At 40.1% G+C, this 17577-nt stretch overlaps 1 protein-coding gene across 1 annotated transcript in view; it reads right to left on the bottom strand.

Annotated features, from left to right (window-relative positions):
* The window catches only part of LOC131148897 (anaphase-promoting complex subunit 5), a 97596-nt gene extending 80222 nt beyond the window's left edge, over positions 1-17374 (bottom strand). The window contains exons 1-7 of the mRNA XM_058098857.1: positions 16758-17374; positions 16526-16685; positions 16308-16429; positions 5973-6219; positions 2762-2939; positions 2584-2662; positions 2388-2473 (exon numbers count right to left, since the gene is read on the bottom strand). Of these exons, the coding sequence (XP_057954840.1) occupies positions 2388-2473; positions 2584-2662; positions 2762-2939; positions 5973-6219; positions 16308-16429; positions 16526-16685; positions 16758-16937 (1052 nt within the window). The 5' untranslated portion in view covers positions 16938-17374. The remainder of the gene's footprint in view (positions 1-2387; positions 2474-2583; positions 2663-2761; positions 2940-5972; positions 6220-16307; positions 16430-16525; positions 16686-16757) is intronic.
* Positions 17375-17577: the final 203 nt, after the last annotated feature.

Genomic DNA, 17577 nt, shown 5'->3' with positions numbered 1-17577 from the left:
CTAGGATGGTAGCTACATGGGACCCTATAGTTAGGATGCATGGTTTAGGGCTAATGGTCCACTGGGACTTTCATCTAAAAGTCTAAGGTTTGGAGCCAAAACATTTGGAAGGCTAAGGTTCCTTTCAAGATTCACATTTTCTAGACTGTGAGCCTTAACAGGATTAATACGCACGACTTGTTACATATTGGAAGGCCCTACAAGGCTCTCAGCCCTATGTGCTCGGTTTGCGGCAAATCCAATGAAATGAATGCACGCCTTTTCCTTCATTGCCGGGTGGCAACCAATCTTTGGAATGCACTCTCTTCTTGCTTTTCTGAAGTTTCGGTGCCACCTCAGACAATGAACGACTTTTTGCTAGTGAGAAATTGGATTGTCAGAAAGGGTAGGAAGGAAGGAGCTATATGGCACAGTGCAGTTTTTGCTTTTGTGGACCTTTTGGATTGAGAGGAATTCCAATAACTTTCAAGGATAGCACAACCTCTTCTAATATGTTGTGGGATAGAGCAGTGTTCTTGGCCTCGTCTGGACCTATTCCTTTGTGTTTCTTAGGGGATTCAAGATTACGTCAACCTAGGATGATGGCTACATGAGATTCTATAATTAGGTTACACAGTTAAGGGCTAATGGTCCACTGGGACTTTCATCTGAAAGTCCAAGGTTTGGAGCCACAACATTTGGACTTGTGGGTTATGGTATTTGGTTTGTTTGGAGTGGGCCGGGTTATGCCGCAATCTGTAGTGGGACTTCTAGCATGTTGGCAAGGCAGCTTTGGTCATTATCGAAATGGGTTTATTTGGTTGATGGTTCCTCATTGTTTATTGTGGTGTCTTTGGAGGGAGAGAAATAGTAGGTGTTTTGAAGATAAGGAAAGATCCATTTCGGACCTGAAGCTATTTTTCTTTACAACTTTGATGGATTGGTTGGCTGCTTTGCGAAACCAATCGTTTGCTACTGTTTTTGATTTACTAGATTCTTGTAATTTCTGTTTTTGATTTGTTTACCCCATGTACACTCCTTGTGTAATTGGTGTTCATTTTTGTTATCAATAAACTTATTACTTATCAAAAAAAATATTTGGAAGGCTAAGGTTCCTTCCAAGATTCATTTTCTAGACTGTGAGCCTTAACATGATTAACACGCACAACTTGTTACTGATTAGGAGGACCTACAAGGCTCTCAGCCCTGATATGTGCTTGATGTGCAGCAAATCCAATGAAATGAATGCACACATTTTCCTTCATTGCAGGGTGGCAACTGATCTTTGGACTGCTCTCTATTCTTGTTTTGCTGAAGTTTTGGTGCCACCTCAGGCAGTGAACAATTTTTTGCTAGTGAGCAAATTCAGTGTTTGAAAGGGTAGGAAGGAAGGAGCTTTACGGTACAGTGCAGTTTTTGCTAATTTGTGGACCTTTAGGATTGAGAGAAATAGAGATTACTTTCAAGGATGGCACAACCTCTACTAATCTCTTCACGGATAAAGCAGTGTTCTCAGCCTCTTTCTGGACCCATTCCTTGAGTTTTTTGGGGTTTGTCGCTGCCCAATCTTGTTACAGATTGAAGGCAGTCTTACCGTACTTCTCCAGTTTTTTTTCTTTTCCATCTGCTCTTTGGAGCACATCTTGTGCTTGTGCTCTTGTGCTTGTGCACTTGTGCTTACATTACGTAAGTTTCTATTATAGAAAATTAAACAAGTTTGAGCCAGTGTCCCATTCTAGATTCCTACCACCTGATTTATTTAATTTTTGGAATAATGGAAAGGAATCCAAAACCATTTTTTGCCTAAAAATCCATATTTTCTGAAATTCTATTGGTATGAGTGTTAAATAAAAATCAAAATATTTTCAAACAAAACTTAAAGCAAAAATTTGAAACAATATTTTTTTTTATGGACCAACTAGCAGGGTCCACATCCAACAAGGTAAGAAGATTAGTGGCTAATTAAATTAAGACGTCTTGGAGGGGGATACAAGGGACGAAGGGGACGGTGTTGCACTATGTTCGTGTTGATTCACGTGAATGGTTGAGAGGAATGATGGATTTTCAAGGGTCAAGTTTTATCATTGCAATTAGCGTGATATAAAATTGTTTTTTTTTTTTTTTTTTTGGCTTCTCGGAGTGTTTCTGCTTCAACGGCTTTAAAGGTGTCTCTTTTGCTGAGATACAGCCGACTGGAGGCCACACTTGCTGACACTCAGCATGATTGAAAGGCTTTAATCAATCCTCTGCTTTTTGTTTCACTTAGAGAAGGGTATCTTAACCACGTTGTAAATATCTCTTTCTTCCTATTAATCAATCCTTCTTTTATTCTATTTTGGCTAAAACAGCAGTAGCTTGGCAACCAGAATCTCAAAAAACAGATGAAGAACTAGATATTTGGTGTTCACCTGTAATCAAAATAGCAATGAAGATTCTCGACAGCAGCAGGATAATCGTCATGATAAAGGTTATTCAAGTATCGCAAAAAATGAACCTGCAAAGAAAGTTGTTAAGTTCAAGAAGTGCTTGTCGCAGATTCAAGCTAGTCACAGTTCCAACAAAGAAAAAAGAACAACATTATGCCAGATAAACAATCTAACTTACACGATGTAGCTCTGGTGCTAATTTTTGAAGCTGCTTCAGAATAGATTCAAAAGCATTTAAAGGAAAGGAGCAACCATGCCTACCACAAATAATTATTTGAAATTCAACACAATCTCCAATCCACTTGAACAACAAACAATAAATTATCAGGTATTAGGAAAATAAACAAATCACCTACTTCTCAATCGCATCAGCCTGCTCCATTAAGAATCCTTGTATCTGCCAGTTTGTACGCAGGAATGTCACACCATTGGGATCAGCACCTACAAATGCATTGGTTGGTGGAAGTGCAAATGGACTAGATGGTCTACTTTTATCATTGTATGTAAATTCCATATCAGCAGAAGCCTCATCATCTGCAGGAGTAATTGGTACCATCCATCAATGCTCTCATGAAGCAATGATTGCTTTACCATGTAGAACATTAAACCCATAAGACGAGCAAATTTATAGCCCAAAATATTGGATCACAATATGAGAACATAAAGTAGTGCAGGTCTTATTGTCTTAAGGACAAACTGCTAAGAAAGAATCAAGGAAAGTTTATCAGACTGTTCCATGTAATACTACGAACCAAAACATGTAATATGAAAGTGTTCTGCAAAGCATATCAACAATCAAGAAATTTAACATTGTGAATCTGACCAAGCTCTCATTTATCAAAGACAAATAACAAGAAACCACTACAAAAATGTAGCTGAGTGCTGTCTTTGCATTGGGGTAGGATCTTTTGTAGGGGTTTGTCAGTATCTTGTCCTCCAATTCTTGTACCTTTCTCTCTTCATTAATAATATGATGCAGGGGCAGCATCAAGGTTCTTCAGCCATGAAGAAATTAGAAGAAATAGAAGAGAGGATGGAAGGGGAAGAGAGGAGAGAGGAGATACCATGGGAAACACGCGTTCAACTTCAATTCAAATTCAACAAAAACTGCTTACGACATGTAGTGTCTTCAAGTTGAGCAACTGTGCTTGTCTTGGTTGATTGGTAGAGTGGGCTTCAAAATGATATTCTTACCATTATAGTGGAAGACATACGTGTTCTCATGGCCTTGAGTTACACCCAAATCATTCAACCAAGGAGAACCAAGGAGTACATGGCCAATCTTCATTGGTATGATATTACACCAAAAACTATCAAAGTAAGCACCCATTCAATAGGAACCGAACTTCTTTCATAAACATGTAAGGTAGTGTTATCAATCCAAGACAACTCATAAGGCTCTAGATGAAGTTGCATTCTAGTAACTTCATTTCTAGAAACCACGTTCACAAGGTAGCACCCATTTGAATAGGAACCGAACTTCTTTCATAAACATGTAAGGTAGTGTTATCAATCCAAGACAACTCATAAGGCTCTAGATGAAGTTGCATTCGAGTAACTTCATTTCTAGAAACCACGTTCACAAGATAACTTCCATCAATGATGAATTTGCATATATTTCCTCCACACTTGAGAAAAGTGTGGAAAAGCTTGAAATTGTGTCCAAGGTATGATAACTGTCATTCTTTTGTCCACTAATTTGTCACCATATTGCTGGATTTATACTTGTATACACTGCAATTATATATCACAAAAAGTTCTTAACAAACTTGCCCACAATCCTCAAACTAATCATTCAAAAACCATAAACTTGACTCCCAATGTTCAAGAACTATCTTCAGTTCACCTTAGATCTTGGGTGTCATGTTGAAATAAGACAAATTTACCTTGAATATTCACAAATGAAAAAATAGAACCTAGTTTTTAGTGCTGGAGAGAGAATTTCTCACTTCTAACAAATTATCACACTTACTCGCAAAATCTCAAGTCTTGAACCAAAATATCATGCTGCAAATCAAAATCTCTGGAGAAAACACCAATTTCTCATGGCTGGAATTAGTTTATCGCGATTCTGGATTCTGGAAGCAGGAGAACACTCCAGCATTCCCATTCGCAGGTCACCGGCGTATGGGGCGCATGACTTGCTGGAAAGGCCCCTCTGGCGATGAAACTACGCCTACTGGTAGACTAAAGGCTGATGAAGTTAGTGGTGGTGGTGGTGTGTTAAGAAAATCACCAGAAGTTAGGGATTCAAGGGGGGCAACAGCTGGGAGAGGTTTGGCCAATGTGTAGGGAGTCCTCTGGTGGTCAGACGACGATGACAATCAGAGGGGAAGGGTTTCGGAGGGGTTCTGTTTTTGTTGGTGTGGGCGGTGTTGTAGAATCTCGGCTGGAAATTAGGGTTTCAAAAGACAGGACACAACTGGAATTTTCTGAAAAGTTCAGAACCGCAGAACTGCTTTTCAGTTGTTTTCTTCTTCTTTTTTTCCTGAAATTTTAGAACACATATGATGAGATGAGAGAAAAACAAAGAGGGGAGAGTGATTAATGTAGAGAATGGAAGATGGAGATTAAGAAGGAGAAAAAGAAGAAGAAAAGGAGAAGAGAAATAGAGAAGAAAAAAAAGAGCAGAAGGAAAGAGAGGAGGATAAAACAGGTGCAGGCAGAGCAATGGGTTAAAGACAGCAGAAAATATAGAGAATGTGCTGCCGGACAGCAGAGAGAACAGAGAAATAGAAGGAATGGAAAAGGCAGAACAGAGACGTGGGAATAAGAAGAAAGAAGAAGACAGTAGGAAGAAGAAGAAAAGAGAAGAAGGGTGAGGGGAAAATGGGGGACTAAATTGGCAGAATAGAGATCAATATTAAGAAATGACACCAAATGATGCAGGGGCAGCATCAAGGTTCTGCAGCCATGGAAGGTTTTAGCATTTAGGGTTTAGGGTTAAATTAGAAGAAAAAGAAGAGAGGAAGGAAGAGGAAGAGAGGAGAGAGGAGATACCAAGGGGAAAATCACATTCAATTTCAAGTCAAATTCAACAAAAACTGCTTACAACATGACTTTCACACACTATTTATAAGAAAGCATAAAAACACATAAAACTGCACACATACCCCTAAAACTACATGAATTACAAACAAACCTACTTTACACAAACATTACTTACAGCCTCGTATACATGTAATCCTATACTAATTAATACTAAACACACATAATAAACTACTAACTAAACCCAACAATCCTCGATCCAATTCTTCGTAAGTGTTCTCCAACAAGTCCCAAGGTCTTGCTTCTTGTCCTACATCATGATATTTCTTCTTTTATCCAAAAAATGTTTAAACAATATCACAGCATAATAAAATAAGAGGAATTATGAGAAACTCATTGACCATCACATTGATATGCAACGATATTTATGGCAACAAAAATTCTATGGGTTTATTAAAATATTAATATATACGCAACAATATTGACAATAGATCTCACACCAGTTATGAGCACTAAAGAACCAGTATCATTGTATAGCAGCTACATATACTTTACAAGAGCACAATCCAGCAAACATACCTTCAACCAATCCAGAAAGGGCTCTAGGCACATGAAAATGAAATGAAACTCTTTCGCTGGCTCTTTTTCTTGCCTCAATTTCTTCAGATACTTTCTCAAAAACCATATTCTCCAGATCCATGTTTTCATATTCCAGTAATGCGTCTAAATCATTACTAGAATCATCTAAACGAGGCAACTCACGGGGACAACTAGAAAGGGCTTCTTTACAATATGTTCCTATATTTGTCAAAAGATGACACAAACTCTGCAAAATTTTCAAAAAAAAGCAGGATAAGAATATATCAAATAAATTTGCATTAAAAGAATTAAGAAAAAAAAGGAATGCTGTTTGGCATGTCATACTTTCTCTTAATCAAGAACACGTATCAAAAGTACAGGTACACCAACAAAAACAAAAGCAATGCCAGAAGAACAAGATCATATTTAGACAAAATGATTAGGCACCCTAGCCAGCCATGAATTGGTAAAAATGTTCCAAAACATGATACATTTCATTCTAGAACACTAAATCTAATGATTCAAGGTTGAAATTTAATATTTTTTCACATAACAAGTTTTTTGGTAGAGAATTATCGCATTACAATTATATTTGTAATTATTAAACTATTAAACCAAAAAAAAAATCTCTTCTAGATTTAGAAACACCTCAACATCCCCTCCCCGATATACAAGTACCATTTCATATTCTTCACCAATATATCAATATAAGTATACCCCCAATGTTCCACATTTTAGAGCAAGTGTTGTACCACCATCCACTCCTGTTCCATGAACCTAAGTGTTCTGGTACTAGGTAACATTGAACCAAACAAAAAAAATAGAGGAAAGGAAAGAAAATGCACAATAGGAAGGGAGAAATCATCTAACATATAATGTGAAGATTCCATTATAAAGTTTCTAGGACCAAGCAATACCAGCCAAAAGGCTTATTATAATAAGCATAATTGGCAACACAACAAATGGATCTCTAAAAAACTTTTCACGGCATAACAAGCAAACTTACCAAGCTATACAAAATTAGGAGTCACCACCAAACGCCAAGGGCCTAAATAAATAAATATTCTAAACAAGGTCCCATTTAACATAGCTTACTAACTCCGTATACATAATTTTTATTTATTGAAAGAGAAATGCATTAAGAAAGAGAAGAAAGAAATTACGACCTAGGCGAGGACAAGAAATCTTCCACAAAGACACTCAAAAAAAAATATATATATAAAACCTAACAAGCTCTAGATAAGGAAAGCGCTCTTTAAATCTTTTACATAATTGTTGACAGAGCTCTGCAAATTTGCTAATACACGTTGTCCTTCTTTCACTTTACTTTTACCACCATCTAGACAAACTCCATTCCCTCCAGGATCAAACAACAACAATCCAATCTTATCCATCATTTGTTGAGGTTCAATATCCTTCACACTAACCACCACCACAACGATGGGTAAAATCCCTTCACCCGAACTATCCTCCTCAAAAATTGATACACCCTCCAAACCTTCACGCAGAGGAGGCATGTGAAAAAAATCCCCAAGCAAATTAGAAACATAACCAAATTGTACACGGACTCATCCAATAATAAACCACCATCAAATACAAAGTCACTTTCATATCATTATTTTTTTTTCTAAAATATCACCTCATTTCTTTTCTTTCTTAATATGACTTCCTCCATTATCCTTCTCGAACCATCCTCCTCAAAACATGATACACCCTCCAAACCTTCAAGTGGAGAAGGCACATGAGAAATATCCCTAAGAAAATTTGAAGAATCATCAACATAACCAAATTGTTTAGAGAACCGATTCAGTAAAAAACCGCTATCAAATACAAAATCAATGTACCATTTCTTTTCCTCCTCAATATGACTTGCACCATTATCCTTTTCAAATTCTAGTTCAGAACAATGTTGATACTCAACGAAAAATACCCACCGCCACCTCTTCACTCAAACCATCTCCTCAAATATCTATACCCTTCAAACCTTCGAAGCAAAGGAGGCACATGGTGCCCCCCAGCAAAAGGCCGGGTGGTAAATGCGAGCCTTAGAACATGCTTGTAACCCCAAAGGTCCGGGTTTGATTCCTACCGCTCGCACTGCACACCCACGATTTACCTCCTGCATGTTGGCTATGGGCACGGCTGGCATAGGCAACAGATTAGTCTGGGCAAAAATGTCTGGGATACTGTTGTTAATCCAAAAAAGGAGGCACATGGGAATATTCCCAAGTAAATCAAAAGAATAGGAAACATAACCAAATTGTTCACAAAACTCATCCAAAACAAACCACCATCACATACAAAATTACTTTCATACTCTGTCATTTCTAAAATATCACCCTATTTCTTTTCCTCCTCAATATGACTTTCTCCATTATCCTTCTCAATCCTAGCTTACAACAATTTTAACGGAGGTGTTGTTAATGAATTACGTTGCTTCAATGTTTATTGCTTGCTTGCCACTGCTTTCATAATTGCTTACTGCTTCCACTGATATTTGATTGAATAATGATGAAAGTGTTTCCTAGATGAATTGTGGTAAACAATAGGCTGGCTAGTTAAGCAAGAGTGCTTTAGCTAGTGCTGCAAGGTCCTTTCACAAAGGTGTGAAATAATCAGCCCGTGACACCTAGTGTCAGAGCTCAATTAGTTGCTATGTGAATTTCGTTGCCTTCGTTGTGGGATTGGGAAAGCTTTGGTAAATGACTATGGCACCAACCAATACTAAGAAAATCAGCATGCTGTAAGCACAAGCTGAGACAACAGCCAACAATGTGGCCACAAAGATGGCCCAACTGAGGAGACTTGTTGATGAAGTGATGGAATCACAAAAGCATCAAGCAAGTTTGTAAGGTGAAATGTCAGGGGACTTTCACCATACTATGGAAACTATGCAATCTCGAATAGCTGATGGTTCTTGCTATGGGAAACTCTAACACTCAGGGGTCTAGCAAGACCAAGGTACCAAAACCCAGGACGTATGGGGGTGCCCGTGATGCCAAGGAGATGGAGAACTTCTTGTTTGATATGGAGCAATACTTCGTGCTATGAGGACGGCCTCAGAACATGTGAAAGCGGATATTGCAACCATGTACTTGGTTGGTGACGCCAAACTGTGGTGGCGTACTACGTACAATGAATTGAAAATGGACGCTGTGTTGTGGATTGTTGGGCAGACTGAAGAGAGAGCTCAAGGCCCAATTCTTTCTTAAGAATGTTGAGTATAATGCTAGGAAAAAGCTAAGAGACCTCAAGCATACTGAGTCAATCAAGGAATACGTGAAACAATTTTCTGTTTTGATGTTGGATATCAGGGACATGTCGGAAAAGGATAAGCTATTCTATTTTCTTGAGGGGTTGAAACCGTTGGAAAGAACAAAATTTTCATAGGCAAGGAGTTCAACACCGGTCTACTGCACAAGCTGCTGCGGAGCGCTTGATTGACTACGCTAGTGATACTACCGCTTTGTCAAAAGAGTTTGGTGTATGGGAGGAACGGCAGAAAGTCTTTCAATAAGGGCAAACCCAAAGTGGGGGAGCCGACTATAAAGCATCAACTTTAAAAGAAGCTTCATCATCTCGAGGGTTCAACACACCCAATCAAAAAAGTAAAATGTCGTGTTACTTGTGTCGAGACCCTCATAGAGTTTTTGAGTGCCCTCACAAAGCAACACTTAATGCCTTACAGGCTTCCATTACAGAGCAAGTAGTGGAAAGTGATGGGGAAGAGGAGGATACCCCGAGGATGGGTGCATAATGCGACGAGCGAATGCATTGGAAAAGCGGGCGAAAGCACCAAAAGTTACACAAGCAAAAGGACTGATGTTTGTGGACTTGAAGATCAATGGGAAGAGTACCTGCGCTATGGTGGATACTAGTGCTACTCAAAATTTTGTTTCACAATCGGAAGCATAAAGACTCAACTTATCCTTGGAGAAGGATACAGGATGCATGAAAGCAATGAATTCTGTAGCCCAGCCTACTCTGGGGGTAGCCAAGCAAGTGACTGTGAAGCTTGGACAGTAGGAAGGTCATGCGAATTTCACAACGATGTCATTGGATGACTTTCCAGTCATTTTGGGAATGGAATTCCTGAGGGGGACGAAGGCAGTGTTGATGCCTTCTGCTGGTTCCCTATGTCTGATGGGAGATCACCCTTGCATGGTGCAAGTCGTTGCGACAAAAGAAACGATGGGAAGTTCCTTTCAGCCATGCAACTCAAGAAGGGTTTGAAAAAGGGTGAGCGGACATATCTAACCACGGTGGTGGTAGATGAAGAAGTAGGCCAAGAGCCGGTGCCTACGATCATCCAAGTGGTGTTGGATGAGTACAAGGAGGTGATGCCAGATAAGCTGCCTCACAACTTGCCTCAATGACCGGGTGTAAAGCATGAGATCGAGTCGTTGCCCGGAGTGAAAGCACCTACTAAAGGGCCATATCGGATGGCGCCTTCAGAGCTAGCAAAGCTGAGGAAACAACTTGATGAGTTGTTGGAAGCAGGATTTGTTCGCCCTTCCAAAGCATCGTTTGGAGCACCGGTGTTGTTTCAAAGGAAACATAATGGGAGCATGAAGATGTGTGTAGACTACTGCACGCTCAACAAGGTGACAGTGCGCAACAATTATTCTATTCCATTGATTGCTAATTTGTAGGATCAGTTGAGTCATGCCAAATACTTCACTAAACTTGACTTGAGGTTAGGCTACTATCGGGTAAGGATTGCTGATGGGGATGAGTTGAAGACTACTTGTGTGACACGATATGGGGCGTATGAATTCTTGTTGATGCCATTCAGGTTGACAAATCCGCCTGCAACATTTGGTACCTTGATGAACCAGGTATTTCGTGAGTACCTTGACAAATTTGTCGTGGTGTACTTGGATAATATTGTTGTCTACAGTTCCACTTTGGAGGACCATGAAGAGCATCTACGAAAGGTGTTCGACAGGCTGAAAGGGAACAGTCTGTATGTGAAGAAAGAGAAGTACTCTTTCGCTCAGCAGAGCATCAAATTCCTTGGTCATGTGATTGAGCAAGGTCATATCCGGATGGACATGGAGAAGGTAAAGGCGAATCAAGAATGGAAGATCCCAACAACAGTTAAGGAGTTGCGTTCCTTTCTTGGCGTTGCCAACTATTACAGGAAGTTTGTAGAGGGGTATTCGCGGAGAACGGCTCCTATGACAAAACTACTAAAGAAAGGTCAAGGGTGGAACTGGACTGAGAAGTGCCAGGATAACTTTAATGACTTAAAGGATGCCATGATGAGAGATCTGGTACTTGCTCTTCCGGATGTTATGAAACCCTTCGAGGTGAAAACAGATGCATCAGACTTCGCCCCTAAAGGAGTCTTGTTACAAAAGAGGCATCCTGTTGCATACGAGAATCGTAAGCTTAGTGAAGCAGAGCGGAAGTACACAACTCAAGAGAAGGAGATGCTATACATAATCTCCACGTGTGGAGGCATTACTTACTTGGGTCAAGGTTTGTGGTGACAACAGATAACTCGGAAGTTAGCCATTTCTTCACATAGCCAAAGTTGACGCCCAAACAGAGCTGATGGCAGGAATTCTTGGCAGAATTTGATTTCTTCTTTGAGCAAAAGGCAGAGCGCTTGAATCAAGTCGCAGATGCACTAAGTAGGAAGGCCGAGCTGGCGGCCTTGCAGATGGTAGCACACTTGACTATGAGTATTGTTACCGCGACGATGTGGGAGCGCATCAAAGAGAACTTGGCCATAGATCCAATTGCGTAGAACCTAATGAAGCTGACCGAAGAGGGGAAATCACGGCAGTTCTGGATGGAAGACGGATTGCTGATGACCCATGGTAGCCAGCTCTTTATGCCACGAGCTAGTGATCTGAGGAAGACACTGTTGAGAGAGTGTCATAATACCAAGTGGGTCGGACATCCAAGATGAAAGCGCATTTTAGCCTTATTGAAGCAAAGGTATTATTAGCTGCACATGCATGATGATGTGGTTTATTATACCCAAACTTGTCTCACTTGCCAACAAGACAAGGTGGAGCGGAGGAAGATTGCAGGGCTACTAGAGCCCCTACCAGTACCATCCAAACTATGGGAAAGTGTCTCACTGACTTCATCACCAACCTGCCCAGAGTGGGAGATGCAAGGTCTATACTTGTGGTTATAGACAGGTTTTCAAAGTATGGTTCATTTATACCTACACCAAAGTATTGTTTGATAGAGGAGACGGCATAATTGTTCTTTATTATTGGGGTGTTTCCCAAGATATTGTTAGCGACCAAGACTCGGGATTCACCGGCAACTTCTAGACAGAGCTTTTCAGAATCCTCGATTCACAACTTGAAATCTCTTTGAGTTACCATCCACACACAAATGGACAGACGGAGAGATTCAATGGGCTACTAGAAAAGTACTTGTGTCATTTCGTCAACGCCAGCCAGAAGAATTGGGTGCAACTACTTGATGTGGCTCAGTTCTGTTTCAATGCTCAAAAGAGCTCAACAACCAACAAGAACCCTTTTGAGCTTGCTACAAGCCAGCAACCGTTGTTACCAGAGACAGTGGATGAGCCATACAAAGGAAAGAGTCTCACGGCGTACATCTTCACCAGAGAATGGAAACAGAATGCAGAGATTGCCCGAGTCTACCTGGAGAAAGCTTCTAAGAGGATGAAGTGGGTAGATTAGGGGAGAAGACCACAACACTTCAACATAGGTGACTTGGTGCTTGTTAAGCTCAATCCTAAACAGATCAAGTCACTACGTGGACGAGATAGGAGACTACTTCGCAAATATAAAGGACCAGTCCCCATCTTGGCCAATGTCGGGAAGGCCTCTTACAGAATCGACCCTTTGACTTGGATGAAAATGCATCATATGTTTCACGTTAGCTGCCTCAAGCTGTTCAACGCCAACACTGAAGATCCAAGCAGAAGTCAGTCGACCAGAGCATAATTGAAGACAATTCAACCTAACAGACGTAAAGTTGAAGATATCCTTGCAGACAGAGAGTTCACATCCCCAAGGAAGAAGCAACAAGAGTTCTTAGTGAAGTGGGAAGGACTTGGTGATGAAGAAATCAGCTGGATTTCTGCAGAAGATATGCAACCATTCGTGGACAATAGCGTCAAAGTCTACGAGGACGTCAACCGCATAAGTGGGGGAGCGACACGAGCCGAGTTTGTTTAGGGCATTACACTTGCCTATGACCGCTTGTCTCGTGCGTTTGAGATGAGTTTCCATCATGTCAATACTAATGTAGGTTTATTTTCTACTAGTAGTTTCTCCCTATGCCAAATAACGCAGTATGACTCCTCAGTCACTTTGATGTTTCCTACTGCCACAGTGAGAATTGCATATAAAGCTCTTTAGAGGAGAGTAAGTGTTCATCAATCTTGTAAAACTCACTAGCTATTGTCAACGTGTTTAGCCTACTTGCCTCCCTCACTAAACACACAATGTTAACGGAAGTGTTGTTAATGAATTACGTTGCTTCAATTTTACTGCTTGCTCGTCACTACTTTCATAATTACTTACTGCTTCCGTTGATATTTGATTAAATGATAATGAAAGTGTTAAGTGGATGAATTATGGTAAACGATAGGCTAACTAGGTAAGCAAGAGTGCTTTAAGTAGCGCCGCATGGTCCTTTCGCGAAGGTGTGAAATAATCGGTCTATGACACCTTTCAACCATTAGAAGCCTCATGTGGACTGCGCAGAATCTTGCACATGTTCCATCGTCCAACATCGCAATTGATCAAAGCAATGTTTTAAAAGGCGAATGCGTAAGGCGAGGCATTTTACCCTCCTTGAGGCAAGGCGTAAGCCTCAAGGCGTTGAGGCATAAGCATTTTGAGACTGTATTTTTTAAAATATTTAATAAATAAAATCAATTTATATATAGTAAAAAAATGAGAAAAATTTTAGAATAATGGTGAAAAAAATAAAAATATAATTTTTAAATATCATATAAGCCAATTTTAGATAACAAACACAAATAATACATGTTAAAAAATAAACTTGAGTCACATTACCAAAAGAATAAAAAAAAGCCAAATTAAAGCATCATCCAAAAGACTAGAAAAATCCAAATTAAAGTCATCCACTAATTTCGAAGTATATAAAACTAAATAAACAGAGGCAAATCAAATTGAAGGGTCCACAACAGCTTGGAGGAATCGTTAGTGAGGGAGAAGGCGCTGGAGGAAAGTTACGGAAGCTTCGTCGACTTGTCAGAGAAGACTAGAGGCTTCATCGAGGGATTCGAAGCTTCGTCCAGAGGAATCGTCGAGACAGTAGAGGCTTCGTCGAGGCTTCAAAGAGAGAGTATAGGCTTCATCGAGAGAGCAGAGGAGAAGAAGCTACGCGGGAGAGAGAGGGAGGATAGTGTTTCAGTGCATACGCCTTGAATCTGAGGCGTAAAAAGGTAAGCTTTTTTGCCTGATGCGTACGCCTTCTCGCCTAAGGCGTACGCCTTTGTGGACTTACACTTTTTCACTTACCCCTTGGTGTGTTTTAGGCCAAAAAAGCTCAATTACGCCTTTCAAATCACTGGTTCAAAGTGTTCTAAGTCCCACCACTACTTAATTCCTCATATGTAAATCCCCCTTGGCCCTTACTTAAAGGCCGGTGGTGAACCATGGTTTTTTGCATAAGCAAGCTGCCCAAGATGTACCACCCAGCTCCTCCACTTGCATTGCACCACCACATCGTGCACAAACCTGATTCTTCTCTGCCAGGACTGCTTGGCTATTACCTTGCTATATTCCTTCACCTATACCTCAATTACCAACAAAGAAATCCCTAGCCAACTTACAAAATTCTTTCACAAAATATCACCAACCATCCCATTTTTAAACGCACAAGGAACAAACACCAAGTATCTTTTTCCTTTTCCATCCAAGCCCTAACTCCAAAAACTTCCCCTACTCTGGGTCAAATTGCCATCCAGTAACTCACAATTCCAAAATAAACACTTCGAAATCCCTTACTTGACTTTCTAAAAATTAACGTTGATCCATCTAAGAACCATTGTGTTGCAACTAAAGGAAACCTCACTCACTTATTCTGAGATGGATTGTGCTCAAGAACAAAGAGAACTCCCTTAGCCACTTTATCCAGTCTAAGATCCAAGGTCTTCCCTTCGATTTGAACTAAACACCTGTGATCCTTTCCTTTCATGCCCTGCCTCACCCATGCCCATACTACTATAAGGGAGACCATGAAAGAAAGGGAGGCTCCACGACAAAGAGATATTTTAAGGCCTATTCTACTATGATAGAAACAAAGAGAGAAAGCTCTTTATACAGAAATTAAACCCCTTGGTAGTTTCAAGCTTAAAAACACGATATGAAGTCATCTTATTTCATCAATTTATTTTTGAAAATAACCATGAGTCCTCAAGTGTAGCACTACTTTCAAATCCTAGGCCATAAGCACACGGATCATCATATGCATAATTGGGTTACTATACCAAGACTCCTAGAATAGAGAATAATATTAACCTTATATAAAAATCCTATTATCCTTCCACTAAATGATAGCATATCATGACAATGGATGTCTCTATACATAATCATTTTCCTTTCCACACCAAATGACTGCAAAAACAACATAATTTCTCACAACCTTCTCCTTCTTCACCTTCATAAGACCCTTGAAACAATTCAACTCTTACAAGATTTGGTTCCACACAAGCTGTAAAACATAATATACAACTTAAGAATCAAACATGATCTCTAAGAAACATGTATTTAGAAGGCTGCACACATCGCAGCCAAATGCAAAATATTTAGCTTATTCCTTTGATGTTGTCAAGACATACCATTTACTAAATTTCAAAATTAAGCAAAAAATGTTTGTCACTGCCTAAAGTAGTGTTGGTAAGTAAGGATTTTGGGGTTTTGGATTCGGATCTGTGTGAATTTGGAAGAAACTCAATACAATTTTGTTTTACATTTTATCCAAATCCACACAAGTCAAAATCCAAGATCTAAAATTCATGCTCCTAAATCCAGGGTAAAAGTACTTTCTCACCATTAGTATTCACTACAAAGCCTGATTTTGATTCATAAATGACCTCCTTTGAGGTTTAAAAAAAATGACAACTTTGTCTAAGATGATACTCTCCCGTTGTGTAGTAGTTGTAGAAAAGATTATTAGACTGGACTTGAAATCTAAATCTTGAATATGAACACAATGTTTTGCAGCAAGCAGTATTATGAAATTTCATGAAAAAAAATGTAAGTTCCAAATCCATATGATGTTTAAATTATACCAGGCCAATTGAGGAAAAGAAAAGGCTTCCTAACAATAGGTTAACCATCAAACTACGTGAGAATATAGTACCTCAAATGACAGAAGATTGAAGGCAAGTATGCAACGACGTACAAACATCCCAAGGCTGCTATTACCGTCCAAGATAATGTGGTCGTCCTCCACCACACTGGAATCAGGTCCATCGAGGATTCCTGACCATACTTACCTCAGAACAATTTAATTCAAAGAAAAAATGAATGCGTTGATGCTGATGACAGGGGTAATATGATTGACAACAATTAACCAACCTCGCAAATCATGAAAGAAGTTAAACAAATCATCAGGCGATAACAGAGAAGACAGCCTACTGGTCAAATGATCAGTTAACCAATGATTCTGTAAACCGCCAATTTCCCTCAATTGAGCTATAAGTTCATCCAACTTCGGCTCCAGAATATCATCACAGGCCTGCACGACAAACTTCAACATTTACATTCTAAAACTTTGAAGAGATACACGCATACAGAAGGAAAATTGGACCTTTGTGATTGCAAACAAGAACAGGCCGAGGCGATTGTGATGAGAGACGGAGGAGAAGGGAAAGGGAACAGGTAGCTGGACGGGGGTGACTGGAGGCGCGTATATCTGGAGGAGTATGCAGACCGAGACTTTGTGCGGCGTGACCGTGAAAAAACCTGCTGGCTTGAGTATCCCCGCCATTGATAGATCTCTCTCCCTTGCGCACTGCTCTATGTGGGGCTTGGGAGTGTGATTTCTAGATGTTTGGATTGGGAACGACGTTGCAGAGAAGAGAGTTCAAAAAAGAAGCGCGCGCGCGCGCGCGCGGAGAAAGACAGCATGGGGGAGCACGGGGAACGCTAAGGGGGTTGGACTAGGGCTTATTTTTCTTCGCCTGTCGCCGATGAAAGCGTAGCTCGTGTTGTCGCAAAAAGTAAAGAGAGATTACTTAGGCCACAAGTAGGGGTGTACACGGTTTAGTTCGGTTCGGTTCGATTCAATTATTGCCAAAACTGTCAACCAAATCGAACTGAACTGCTTGATTTTTAAAACTACTGAACCGACATTGAACCGTATACCATCAATTTATAAACAAACCAAACCGTCAACTTTATGGTTCGGTTCGATTTTTTTGATTTTATCGAATTTTAAACTATCAAGCAAAAAAGACATCAAAGGCCAAGTTGGGCTGGCATCCCCACAAGCCTCTGCCTATTTTAATATTCTAACCGGGCCAAGGCTTTGAATGCAAAGCCCAGCACATGATGGTATGGGACATTTGGAAAGGTAGGTCCAACTAGAATATATAACATGGGGAAACTTGTTTTCTTCCCATTTCCAA

The sequence above is a fragment of the Malania oleifera genome, chromosome 2 (assembly GCF_029873635.1).
Source record: "Malania oleifera isolate guangnan ecotype guangnan chromosome 2, ASM2987363v1, whole genome shotgun sequence".
Taxonomy (NCBI): domain Eukaryota; kingdom Viridiplantae; phylum Streptophyta; class Magnoliopsida; order Santalales; family Ximeniaceae; genus Malania; species Malania oleifera.
The sequence above is the reverse complement of the archived record's forward strand: the minus strand, read 5'-3'. Positions and strand labels throughout refer to the sequence as shown.